Source organism: Gastrolobium bilobum, unplaced genomic scaffold, assembly GCF_033153095.1.
Source record: "Gastrolobium bilobum isolate Gb01-03AN ecotype WA unplaced genomic scaffold, APGP_CSIRO_Gbil_v1 utg2361, whole genome shotgun sequence".
Taxonomy (NCBI): Eukaryota; Viridiplantae; Streptophyta; class Magnoliopsida; order Fabales; family Fabaceae; genus Gastrolobium; species Gastrolobium bilobum.
In genome coordinates this window covers 508,261-521,579 of record NW_026898473.1, presented here as the reverse complement: position 1 = coordinate 521,579, position 13,319 = coordinate 508,261, and the positions used below count along the sequence as shown (strand labels likewise).

Sequence of the window (13,319 nt, the reverse complement as noted above, 5' to 3'; positions counted from 1 at the left end):
GTATGTAGCGCCATACAAGACGGTGTACCGGGGTGAATGCAAGTGGTACTTGCACGGTGTGTAGGTGATAGACGTATACCTGCACTGTCTCTGGCCAGTAGATTAGTATTGACACACATGACATGATTATCTGCTGCATTGCATTGTTTTTTGAAATGATAAATGATAAACTGCTTTGAACTTATATTGCACATGTAAGTGAACTTGGGGTGGAAGATCCTTGAGGACTCACTGACTTACTGAGATTTCTAGATTAGAGATCTTACCCCACGTTTGGGGAATGCTTATTTCAGGATCAGGTAGTATGGGTACTGATGCCTCAGGCGGCGGGAGGCCGGAGCTTAGCTGATTTTGTTGTTTCTGCTTATTTGTTAGCATGACTGGATTTAGATGTTGTTTATGTTTTCCGCTATTTATGATATGATGTTGTTGAGACTGATGTTGGGCATGTTGCCTTATTTGAGTGAGCATGGGGATTGTCCATGACACTTTCTGTTAGTACTTGTAGTTTGGAGTTGTATAAACTGTTAGATGGTCCGGTCTACGTTGATTGTAGTTCCGTGACTAGAGCCAAACTTATATTATCTATGTTATGAGGTATTTCAGTTAGCTGTTTTATTGCAATTACATACAGGTGATGTTTTATTAATTGATTATTAAGCAAGTTGGTAATGTTAATGGCATCATAATTGAAAAGAAAAAGTAATTCCGCATTTTAATTAAGCGCAGCTTAATACGATATTATGATAACATTACCGGATATATACGGGGTGTTACACAACTCCTTCAGCAGAAATCACATGCCCAAGGAACTTCACTGACTTAAGCCAAAACTCACACTTCGAAGGCTTAGCATAAAGCTTTTTCTCTTCAGTACTTGCAACATAATCCTCAAGTGCTCTGCATGCTCCTCCTCCGTCTTGGAGTATATCAGAATATCGTCAATGAAGACGATCACAAAGCGGTTCAAATACGGCTGGAAAATACGGTTCATGTAGTCCATGAACATTGCGGGTGCATTGGTGAGTCTAAACGAGATCACCAAATACTCATAATGACCGTATCTCGAATGAAACGCGGTCTTAGGGACATCCTCCGGCTTCACCCGAATCTAATGGTATCCGGACTAGAGATCAATCTTCAAGTACACGCAAGCACCCCTAAGTTGATCCAACAGATCATCAATACGAGGGAGGGGATACTTGTTCTTGATTGTCACCTTGTTTAGCTGCCTGTAATCGGTGAACAATCGCATAGTCCCATATTTCTTTTTCACAAAGATGACCGGTGCTCCCCACGGAGACACACTCGGTCAGATGAAGTCTTTCGCCGAAAGATCCTCAATATGCTTCTTTAGCTCAGTTAGCTCTGGTGGAGACATCTGATATGGAGCTAATGAAATAGACCCCACACCAGGCAACAAATCAATGGAGAACTCTATCTCCCTCTGTGGCAGAAACTCAGGAATCTCCTCAGGAAACACCTCAAGGAACTCCCCCACCACAGGAATGCTAGTGATATCCTCCTGTTTCCCACTCACCAAACCTCCCAACATGACATATTCAAATGCCCCTGCTCTCAAGGCTCTAGCACTGAAACATAAGGAGAGGAACTGGCAGTGAAATCAGACGGAGACATCACCACTCGCTTTGCACAGCAATCAATCGTCACACAGTTCTTGGACAACCAATCCATGCCAAGGATGATCTCCAAATTAGCCATCGGCAATCCTATCAGATATACCGAGTACTCACGGCCATCCCACTGAAACACGACATCTCGATGTACAGCGGAGGTATCACACTTCTCTTTGGTGGCGGTGGTCACCGCAACAGTGGAGAAAGCACAAAACTGGGCAACTAAAGCCCCACAACAATCGGGGTTGCATTGAAAGAATGCGTAGCCCCGGAATCAAACAAAACATCAACAGCAGAACCACCAATAGAAACGGTACCTCTCACAAGGTTCCGAGCTCTGTCCGACTGCTGTCGATCCAAAGTGTAAACACGGCCAGTGGCAGGTGGCACTGCAAGTGCCGCTGTAGGTGCAGTAAGAATCATCTGTAACAGGATCGCCTGAACCACTGCAGCTCTCGCCGTCGAAGAAGGGCAATCTCTGGAATAGTGGCTTTGCTTGCCACACTGAAAACAGATCAACTGGCCGGTAGCACACGGCGCAACATGAAATCTCCCACATCCCGCACACCTGGGAGTAGGAGATCTAGCTGAACTCCCCTGAGTAGAACCCCTCTTGAACTGGCTAGGCGCCTGCCTAGCAGCCAACTGCTTCCCTTTACCTTTTTCAGCAAACTTCATGTCTTTCCAAGAAGTGGAACTACCAGTTCCCTTAACCTCAGCTAACTTGGCCTTCTTGGCCTTACTCACAATACAGACATCCTCAATGTCACGACACTGCTGAATCAACGTGTTGAAGTCTCTAGATGAAGCTCCAGCAATCCGATCTGCGATCTCCTCGTTAAGTCCCCTACGGAACTTAGAAGCCAGAAATGTCGGTGTAGGCATAGCAATCCGAAAATGTGCAAAGTTGACTAGTTCATTGAACATAGCCAAGTACTCGTCAATCGTCATCGAGCCTTGCACCAAACAGTCAAACTCTCCCTGTTTCCTCTCCTCCGCATCATAGGGAAAATATCTACCTAGTAAGCAATCCTCAAAGAATGACATGTAATCACATGACCCTGCATCTCATAGACGTGAGAGGTGTTCCTCCACCACTCATGAGCATCTCCCACCAGCATGTAGGTGGCAAACATTAGCTTTTACGGGTCTGTGCACTGCATCACCCTGAATATCTTGTCCAGGGCCTGAAGCCATCTAACAGCAGCAATGGGATCATAAGATCCATTAAAAAAAGGTGGCTTATACTTACAGAAAGACTTCAGCCGGTGGTCAATCGTCTCTCTATCCTCAGCGGGCTCAAAGTAAGGTTGCATCATGTCGGTAAGATGACTGGCACCCTCCATGTGACTCTAACTATCGTCCTGATGAATGGGTGGAGGCGGTGGCGGTGGAGGTGGTGGCGGAGGATGCTGGCCGCCAACAGGACCACTCCTCATCTCCTCCAACATGACCCTCATCATGGTCATGTTCGCCAGGCGGTTCGCCTCCAGCACATCCTCTGTGGCTTTCATGTTCGCCTCTCTGATGGCGTCTAGCATAGCCTGGTTAGCCACTCTCATGGCCTCCTGGTCGGCTTGTCGAGCCGCTTGCATCTTAGCCAATGCAGTCAGGACTGGGTCGGGTTGACCCTCTCATGTCTCTCGGTCCCTCCGAGGTAGTACATGACTCTGCACAAGTTACACAAAGAATGAGTTGATCAGGCCTATGCAATGTGGTCACACATGCATCATCATAGTAAAATCCAAAAGAACACAACATACAAGACACACAGCAAAACATCCTAAGTTATTGCAATAGATACAAGCTTTTTTCCTAGAAAGTGCTCTGATACCATAAAATGTAACACCCCGTGTATACTCGGTTTGTTAACATATCATCGTATTAATCGCTGCTTAATTAAAATACGGAAACTAACTTTTTCTTTTCAATGATGACGTCATTATTATTAACCAAGTTGATTAATTAATCATTTTTCAAAACATTGTCTGTATGTAAATTGCAATTAAACAACTAACTGAAATACCTCATTACATAAATAACTGTGTCTCTAATCACGGAACTACAACACGTAGTCCGGACAATATCCTGATAGATTATACAACTCAAGTCTAACTAAACAAAACATAATCAATGTGGCATGGACAATCCCTATGCTCACCAAATAAGGCAACAAAGCCCAACAAAGTTTCATCTCAAATAATAATATCATGACAAAAACATAAATCAGTATCCAAGCAGATCAGCATAAACATGCAATAAACAGTAAACTAAGCTCTGGCCTCCAGCTGCCTGAGGTATCAACCCCCGAGGTACCTGAACCTGAAAATGTGCCCCAAACGTGGGGTGAGATCACTAAAAAGAAATCTCAATAAGACAATGGGTCCTCAAGGATCTCTCCACCCCAAGCTCACTTACATGTGCAATATAAGCTAAAAAGCAGAATAATAATATAAGTTCCAAAATCAGTGCAATGCAGCATATAATCATGTCATGTGTGTCAAAATCCTACTGGCCAGAGAACGTGCAGAAATTACATACGTCTACAACCTACAATCAGTGCAAGACACTACTTCCACCCACCAACAGAATCACCATCTTGTATGACACTACATACTCAGGCTTACCGTCTAGGTGGAACAACACATACATATCATAAGGCACTTGCACTTAATAGCTCAACAATATTTCAAATATCAATACATGAAAACATATCATGCATATAAACCATCCCTTCATGAGTTATGGTGGAACCAACAATGGCAAAACCGAGGACACGAAAACTTACCTCCAAGCAATCAATCCAAGCCAAAGTCCACACTCGCTCATGGTCCACAAACAGCACAATCAAAATCTATTTAGAGCAGCAGTCATATCAATATTTATAATCTAAGAGTTCATGACATAATGACAACGTTCTCTTTATCGTTTCTTGCCATAAGGCTTTTCCCAAAACCCTAAGCCCTTAATCCAATTGATTCTGACTTAGATTAATTATTACAGAGGTTCAACTAACCAATCATGGGTCCACAAACCCAAACTACCATTCTGTATGAACAGAACAGTCACTGTCTCGAAATTTCCAGAATATTCGAATATTCGTCAGGGTCATATCCAAATATGATATCCGGATATCCATATCCAGATTTCCAAAACCCCATATCTAGATATCATATTCGGATATTTCGCGACAGAATGCAGATTCTGCATTTCGCGAAGATATCACTCAAAGGTTGTGTTTTTAACAATACTAAACGTCCAAGAATCCTTTTTTAGGCATATTAAGACTAGTACACAAGCTAGTTACTTAATCAACTCACTAAACATGCCAAGACTTCATCTTTCAACTTAGAAAACTCAAGACAAGTAATGGTGCTTATCACCCAAGATTAAAACAGAGGAAAATGGTGTTCAAGGAGCTTCCAATGCAGCTCCCTAGTACTGCAAATGCAAAGCCACGAATTTGACCATCAAAGCTTGGTTCTTTGCTACCAAAATGGCTTCTTGCACCCTCATACAACAAAGAAAAGGATCACACAACTCCACCCAAGAACTCAGCCCTCGCATACTTAAAATGGAGGGTAAACAACTCAGAAAGGCACCCTCATCTCCCTCATAATGTTAATCCACACCAAGCCATGGTGTTTTGATGAAGAGAAAGTGAAGAAAGGTGATCACTTTGAGAGGTTTTGGAAGAAAATGGAGGTGACAAGGTGAGGTTCAGAAACTGATGAAGCACAAGAAAAGAAGAGGCACGTAGCATGCACAATTTGCCTAGGGTTTAGTGCAAAATTTGTATTTATATGCAGATTAAGTTTAATCACACTTTATTAGCACTAATAGCTACGCTTAGCATTTTAATCTCAAACTTTGGATTCTGGACCTAGCCATTTTTCTAAGATTTGTCATATTTTTATTTTATTTTTCGCAGCACTTTGCCGTTACGCGCTTTAATGTAGCCGGTATCAGTTCGGACATCAATTCTCGTTATTTTGACTCCAAACTTGTTTCAATAGTCCTATATATTATTCTAGTGATATATACATATTTTTCATAATTTTTTGGGATACTTCATCGGTACGCGTTTATACCGTGAGGAAGAACCGGTATCTGCAGTTTTCGTCAGAAAAGCGACTTTTAGCGTTATTAATTAATTACTAAAATTATTTAAGACTTCTCATAATTATTAGGGTCAATTATGGATTTATTTTCTAAATTCACATTTAATTACATTAAATTCCTAAATTAACAGTGCAAATTCTTACAGCTCTTGTTTCGGGTCAGCAAAAAGGCAACTAGGGTCCCGCTCCCAGGTGAGCGAACGGGGGTCAGGGGGAAGCACCTCTAGTCCCGTAGAGGCTGGGTATTGTTGTAGGCCTCTAATCTATTGTAATTTTTCCTTTTCTTAGTAGTTTGGGCTTGGGCCCATGAATAGCTGCTGTTAGGGTTCTTCTAATCCTACTTATATTCTCTTTGTAAATCGAGTGACTTGTAACGAGTGGTGTGAGGTGAATATAGTATAGACAAGCTGGACGTAGCCTACATTGTGTGAACCAGAATAAATCACCGTGTCAATCTCTCTTCTCTTTTCTCTTTTCTCTTTTCTATTTTTGTCGATTTTGTGCGATTGTCGATTTCCAACATTTATGAGTTCTTCCATTTAAATAACCCTTACTTAATATATTTCTATCTAATATTAAACTTCACCCCTCACACTTGAATTTCCAATATATAATATATAAATATAAGTTTTAGACCATACTCTTCCAAGACCTACCTAAATATATCACTGACATCTATATTCTTAATAGAATTTTGCTAACCTTCGTGCACACTTGATATTTTTCTTATTTAGTGTAAATAGTGGTTATAAGTTTATGGCAAAAACATTTCCATTTTTGCAATAGAAATCTTTTTTCTGCCACGCTTATATAAAAGTTTGTAGGACCCATTTTGAAAAGAAGAGAGAGCAGAAGTTAGTGGGATCTATTCACTTTTATGTGAATGTGGCAGAGAAAAAATTTCTGCAGTAAAACCAAAAATGTTAAACCCTAAGTTTTTTCTCTCTCTAGGTTTGGGGACTTTTATTTCCCTAAAAATTAGTGATAACATAACAAATTTGAATGATTACAGCATATTGTTAAAGTAAATGACATTTAATTAAAAAATAATCAATTTGTATTTTATTCATGGTTATATAATACAGAATTAAACATATGATAATATTAACTTATAGGATACAATATTTCATACAATATAACATAAAATACTGCATATATTAAAATATGGTATCTCATGTTGCATGAGAGAATCATCTCATGCAACAAAGACAAGATAGTTGGGTCACCTACTTTTCTAAAAAAAGAAAAAATAAATAAATAATGGACATCACTATCTTATCTCTGTGGCATGAGATAAGTATCTCATGCAACATGAGATAATTATTTCTCATTAAAATATTATCAAATTTTACAATATCATGTGCTATGTTATAAGAACTTATCTTATCATGCAATGTACACTGGAAGTGCCCTTAGCATTTATCAACTAGCGGCCAATATTGTTTAATCTCGGTATTTCCATCTTCAATACAATGTCTATAAATACCTTCACATTTGTGTGGAATGATTCAAGGTGTTCACATTCTGTCTTTGAGACCCCTTCAACTTCTATAATATGGCTCCTTTCCTTTTGTTTCTCTTCGTGTTTGCTACTCAGGTGATTGCTGGATTCAATACAAAGCTACCACCTCTATCATATGGAAACCAAGTAACCATTCTCAGCATTGATGGAGGTGGTATTAGGGGGATTGTTCCAGCTGTAGTTCTTGATCACTTGGAAAAGGCTCTTCAGGTCAATGACCTATATATACATTTTTTTTTAAAATCTTAAACATTAGACACACACAGACACATATAATAAGGTGTTCATGAGTGCGTTAATTGTATTATTATTATTATTTGATCCATTCTTGAGGTTTATGATATATGTGCTAATCCTCTCTTTACCTCTTTTGTGATGCTGACGGAATTTAAGTTAAACAATTTAGATAAGCATATTTGAAAAGCTTATTTATAAGGAAACAATCACTTTTTTTCTTTTAAAAACTTTTCTCAGAAATTAAGTTGTTAAAAAAAAGTGATTATTTCTTTAAAACAAGCTAATCCAAACATATACAATTCATAGATTTTGTTAACTAACATGCATCTTTTATGAAAGGTTTAATATGGTCTTTCATAAATTAGTTTCTTTAAAGAATAATGTCGAAAATCATTTGGTACTTGATACAACTAATCTTTTCCTATAACATGGTTTAAATTTTTATGCTTCATGTTTATGGCTCACTAGTAATGATCTCTTTTGCTACGAGAAATATCCCTAGAAGAAAAAATCACCTGAATTTAACATTATTTTTTCTGTTGAATTGCAGAAGAAGGACGAAAAAGCAACGCTTGCAAATTATTTTGATGTCATAGCAGGGACTAGTACTGGAGGACTCATGGCTGCTATGTTATCTACTCCTCACCCAAATCACCCCTATCGTCCTTTGTTTACTCCTGCAGAAATCGTAGACTTCTATAAGAAATACGGTCCCCATATATTCAATGAAACTAGGTATATATATATATATATATATATATAGTGAACATGAATAAAATAAACACTCACATGTCTCTTCCAAACGCATAAGTTATTAGGTAAAAGCACATGAATCATTTTTGGGAAATAGATATCTCATGTTGTAGGAAATTAATTATGTCATGCTATAGATACAACTAATATGGATCCCATCATTTTTAAAATAAAAAGAAAAGAAAAGAAAGTAGTGAGGTCCACATTGATTATGTTTATAGCATGACACAACTATTTCCTACAACATGATACATCTATTTCTCATATTTTTTATAGTTATATTTTTAATACATCACACCATGCGCGTAGGGGACACTACATAGGTCTACTTATCCCGCGCTAATAAATTTTACAATGTTTAATAAAAAAAAATAAGAGGGATATATAAGGATCAAACTCTGGACCAGTTGATTATAGAAACTTTGGTATCATATCAAAAACTTACTCTCTCAAAAGTTTGAGCTATTAAAGAAAGTTACATGAATGATTTTTATATTTATATTTCTAACAACATCATGCAGATATATAATTTATGTGAAATTTGGTTAGATCATCGCGTCATGTATTTCAACATTTGAAAGTATGGTTAGGGCAAAGTTCAATTGGAAACGCTTGAAATTGGTACATGCAAGCTAGATATATTTTGCTTTATCGTGTTGAAGTGTTTGAATTTTGACGTTAAAACAACATGCAGCGGTTGGAATTCTACATACCCAGGTCCCAAGTATGACGGAAAGTTCTTACATGGTATAATACGTAAAGTATTGAAGAATTCACGACTGGGGGAGACATTGACGAATGTTGTAATCCCAACCTTCGACCTGAAGAAGTTGCATCCAGTTATATTCTCAAACTATAAGGTTAGTATAGCGTATATATATGTATACACCCAGGTGTATGAATAAATCTTACATCAAATTGTGATAATTAATTTGTTTGCATTTAATGGCTCTCACATTATATATAAATATGATCAACATTTAAGATTATGATTATAACTTATGTCGGTATAAAATGATCTGACTCTCCTTCACTACTCTCCCTCTCTCTCTATGTATATATAGAACCTTTAACGTAATAAATTTTGTCTAAATAATGATACCAATTTAAGTAGATTATGTGTATAATTGTTTGTGAAACTTGGATCTATGCAGATAATGACACGTCCAAGCTTAGATGCAAAAATGTCAGATATATGCATTGGGACTTCAGCTGCACCAACTTATCTACCACCCTATTACTTCAAGAACAATGATACTGAGTTCAATTTGGTTGATGGTGGTGTAGCCGCAACTAATCCGGTAAACTAACTAATTAAGACACATCCTTAGGAAATTCTTTTGTACGAAACTAAATGGTGATTACAATAAGTGTTAAATGTATTTTATAATAAATATTAAAAACTAAAGCACGGGATATGAATATAAGAATGGATTTTCTCATGTCATATGTTTATCTATGATAATCTTATTATTCATATACAAATCAACTTAATTTATAATTTTTTGATATATCTGTGAACGACTGAAATTTGTCTGACATGACTTCATTTGGATTAAAAATACACATTTTATGAAGTTTTTCACATATAAAAGGAAAAATCCTAATACAAAGCTTTCCGATTTACGAGGGTAAAGATGAGGATGGATTGTGTATAACTTTATTTTTACTTTTTTATAAAGAGATTAGAGTAAATATCGTTTTTGGTCCCTAACAAAAAACACAGTCTCCACTTTAGTCTCTTACAAAAAAAAATTAGTCTCGAGGTCCCTAACAAATTCAAAGTGGACCCGTTGAAATCGTGGTCCCTAACAAATTCAAAATGGATCCATTTTAGTCCTTTTGAATTTGTGATGAAACTAATTTTTTTTTTTGTAAAGAACTAAAGTGGGGATCGTATTTTTTGTAGGAACCCAAAAAAGTATTTATTCCAAGAGATTATATTTTAGATTTGAATCCGTAACCATTAGATTATAAACAACAACTTTACTGCTATTTTAAAATGTTTGATACATAATTAAAAATTTATATTCAGGCAATGATTGCAGTCAGTGAAGTGACACAGCAAGAAAAGATTCCCTACATCTTCCCGTGGTGGAAGGAAAGTACCAAAATCGTGTTGGTATCAGTAGGATGTGGAACTTCAAATGTTACAGGTTATGATGTTAAAACTGCTGCTAACTGGTCTGAAGCATTTTGGGCTGCATCAGGCATTGCAACTGGTGGTTATGATTATGCTGCTAAAGACATGACTGAATATTACCTTGCCACTATGTTCTCAAGTCCCCGGTTTGCACACAACTACTACCTTCGAATTCAGGTATATTAATGCTTTTATAGGTTGTGGGATTCTCATAGAGATCTCAACCGTTTATAGATAAATTTTTGGTTATAAAAAAATAAAATTAAGAGCAAGGAAAGAATAACCATTAATTCATTAATGGACGAATCTGATAGTTTCATGTGATGATCTCATAATAACACATGAAAAGATTCATTTCACTAATATATTGAGTAAAGTTCACATAGTAATAGAAAAAAAACTAAGAGTGGATTTTATGAAAATATAGTGTTAGTTGGATTAATTTATTTTAGGGGTTCGTATCTATCATGTCACATGACACAAGAAAATTTCCTACACACACAACATTTTGTGGGGCCTGCATTTTTTGAAGCAAAAAAAAAAAAAAAACTAAGGCACGCAAAACGAATCTCTATAACATTACACAATCACTTTTCTTACAACATAACTCGTGGTCCTCAATAAAATCTCTACTATTTTCGGTCCTCAACAAATTTTATGATGCTCACTTTAGTCCCTAGCAAATAAAAAAGCTATTTGTGGTCTCTAAGAAATTTAAAGTGGACCCTTTTAGTCTCTTTGAGGGACTAATATGAGTCTTTTTTGAATTTGTGAGGAACCACGATTTCAACTAAATGGGTCCATTTTGAATTTTTTAAGAATCGCGAATAGTCTTTTTATTTGCTAGGGATTAAAGCGGGCATCGTGAAATTTGCTGAAGACCAAAAATGATATTTACTCTAAAATCAAAATATAAATTGTTGAATTTTTTATTTAAAACAAAACAATATTTCCGTAAACTGTTGATTTGTTAATAGATTATCAATCAACACTAAACTTTACTATCTAAAATGCATTGTAGAATCGTAATCCTTAAGTTATAACTTATGGGGAAAGCTTAATAATTTAAATGATTTTATTGTGTGGGTCGTCACAGTTCAAAAAGTATTATGGAATAACTTTTTATAATGAAAATAATTTAAAAGTTTTCACCAAAAAAAAAAAAATTAAAAGTATTATAATAATACATAATAAATTTTTATTGACCAATGACCTATTAGTATATATATATATATATATATATATATATATAGATATATATAGATATAGATACAAGTTTAGGTAGGGCAAATATCTCCTTTCTTTGTGAGATGTCTACAGCATTTGATTATACTAACTGTTGATGAATCTTAATACGCAGGAATATAACTTGGATCCCTCCATGAATAACCTTGATAATGCTACTGAAGAAAACTTGGAAAATCTTGTAAACGTAGGAAATAACCTGCTGAAACAACCAGTTTTGAGCATGAATGTGGATACTTTTGTCCCAGAAAAAAAGCCACTTGAGGGTACAAATGCCGAGGCTCTTGAAAGGTGTGTACACTAACGGTTTGACTTTTTGACGTTTTTGTTTCTCATTAATTAATTAATAATCAATTTGTCCTTCATTGGTACAGGAGAAATTTTTGTTTTTACCCGAAAATTACGATTATTGAGAATATGGGGGAAAAGTTAGTTTTCTCAGAATATTAAGAAAAAGTTGTTTATTAGACAAAAATATTAATTAACTTTCTTGAATATATGTTTGGTTGATGATAAAATTTTGCTAAAAATAAGAGATGAATGTACAAAAATTACTCATAACAGCTGTTTAGAAACACATGATTAGAAAAAAAAAATACACAGTTGCGCAAAGAACAACTGCTACCTCTTCCAACACTGTATCGATCTTCACCAAAGTCATTAAGATGTTATATTCATCATAATTTATCTCCCAAATCCATCATTCCAGCAAAAACAAAAAAGCTCACGAGGGTTTAGGGTTTGTGAGACAACACCCAATGGTCTCTACTACAAGATAATAGCTTGGACGGTTTTGTAACGATGAGTGAGGCGATGAAGCATAGGGACCATTCGATCAAAGTCATGAAGTTGATCGTGCTGTTCGCTAGACCATAAGAACAATTATGTGTCAAGAGGGTATTTTAGTTGGAGAATTATGTGTCAGCTTTTCCACCACATGGGAAAAAAAGAATATCATGTCTTGGATGGTATTTCGAAATAGGAATGGGTAGTGTAAAATCGAATTCTGAGTATAAAATTTATCTTGACAAATTTTTAGTTTTTCTTGTACCAAACGTGAGAAAATAATTTTATCAATCCCACTTTCCCAGATTTTCTAAATAATACCATGTACCAAACACCACCTTTACGTTAAGTAGTTATATCTTATTAGTGCTACTAAACTATCACTGTTTTAATTTTATGTAGGTTGGCTGAGAGACTATACAACGAGAAGCAGGTACGTTTGAGAAAGAAAGCGATGGAAAAAAGTGGACGACCACTTACTGAAACTTCTGCATTCTCTTTTGGCCGAACCAAAACAAGTTAGGCATCATGAATAAACTTAGAATAAATGCCAAGTGCATTAGCTTGCACTATGTTGTGAGTTGTATGCTTTAGATGGAAAATAAACATATTAATAAATAAATCATGGATCGTGTATCGATGTCTAATTATTATGAAATTGGTCCTTAATTTCTATTTCTCTCCTTTTGTTAAATTTTGTGTGTTCTTTTTTTCTTGGGAGGTAAATGAACGCCCTGCGCACTAGTTGAAAAGAAATAAAAATACCATAAAAAACACATGATTTAATATTGTTGGATTTTGTTGCCTTACCCTTACGATTCCTGCGAAAGAATGAAAATTCTTGATTAATAATAGGATTAACTTCATGTAACAGG

The 13,319-nt window shown here is 36.2% G+C and overlaps 1 protein-coding gene across 1 annotated transcript; it reads left to right on the top strand.

Annotated features, from left to right (window-relative positions):
• Positions 1–7,313: 7,313 nt before the first annotated feature.
• Positions 7,314–12,967, top strand: LOC133316543 (patatin-like protein 1). The gene is made up of 7 exons (XM_061518301.1): positions 7,314–7,490; positions 8,068–8,252; positions 8,965–9,130; positions 9,425–9,571; positions 10,306–10,590; positions 11,774–11,949; positions 12,847–12,967. The coding sequence occupies exons 1-7, from the start codon at positions 7,314–7,316 to the stop codon at positions 12,965–12,967; spliced, it is 1,257 nt and encodes a 418-aa protein (XP_061374285.1).
• Positions 12,968–13,319: the final 352 nt, after the last annotated feature.

What these genes read in the sequence shown, in the direction of transcription:
- LOC133316543 (XM_061518301.1), top strand. Translation starts at nt 7,314, where the DNA reads ATGGCTCCTTTCCTTTTGTTTCTCTTCGTGTTTGCTACTCAGGTGATT. An exon ending in GTGTAGCCGCAACTAATCCG is followed by an intron (nt 9,572 to 10,305) that starts GTAAACTAACTA and finishes ATTTATATTCAG; the next exon opens with GCAATGATTGCAGTCAGTGA. An exon ending in AATGCCGAGGCTCTTGAAAG is followed by an intron (nt 11,950 to 12,846) that starts GTGTGTACACTA and finishes AATTTTATGTAG; the next exon opens with GTTGGCTGAGAGACTATACA.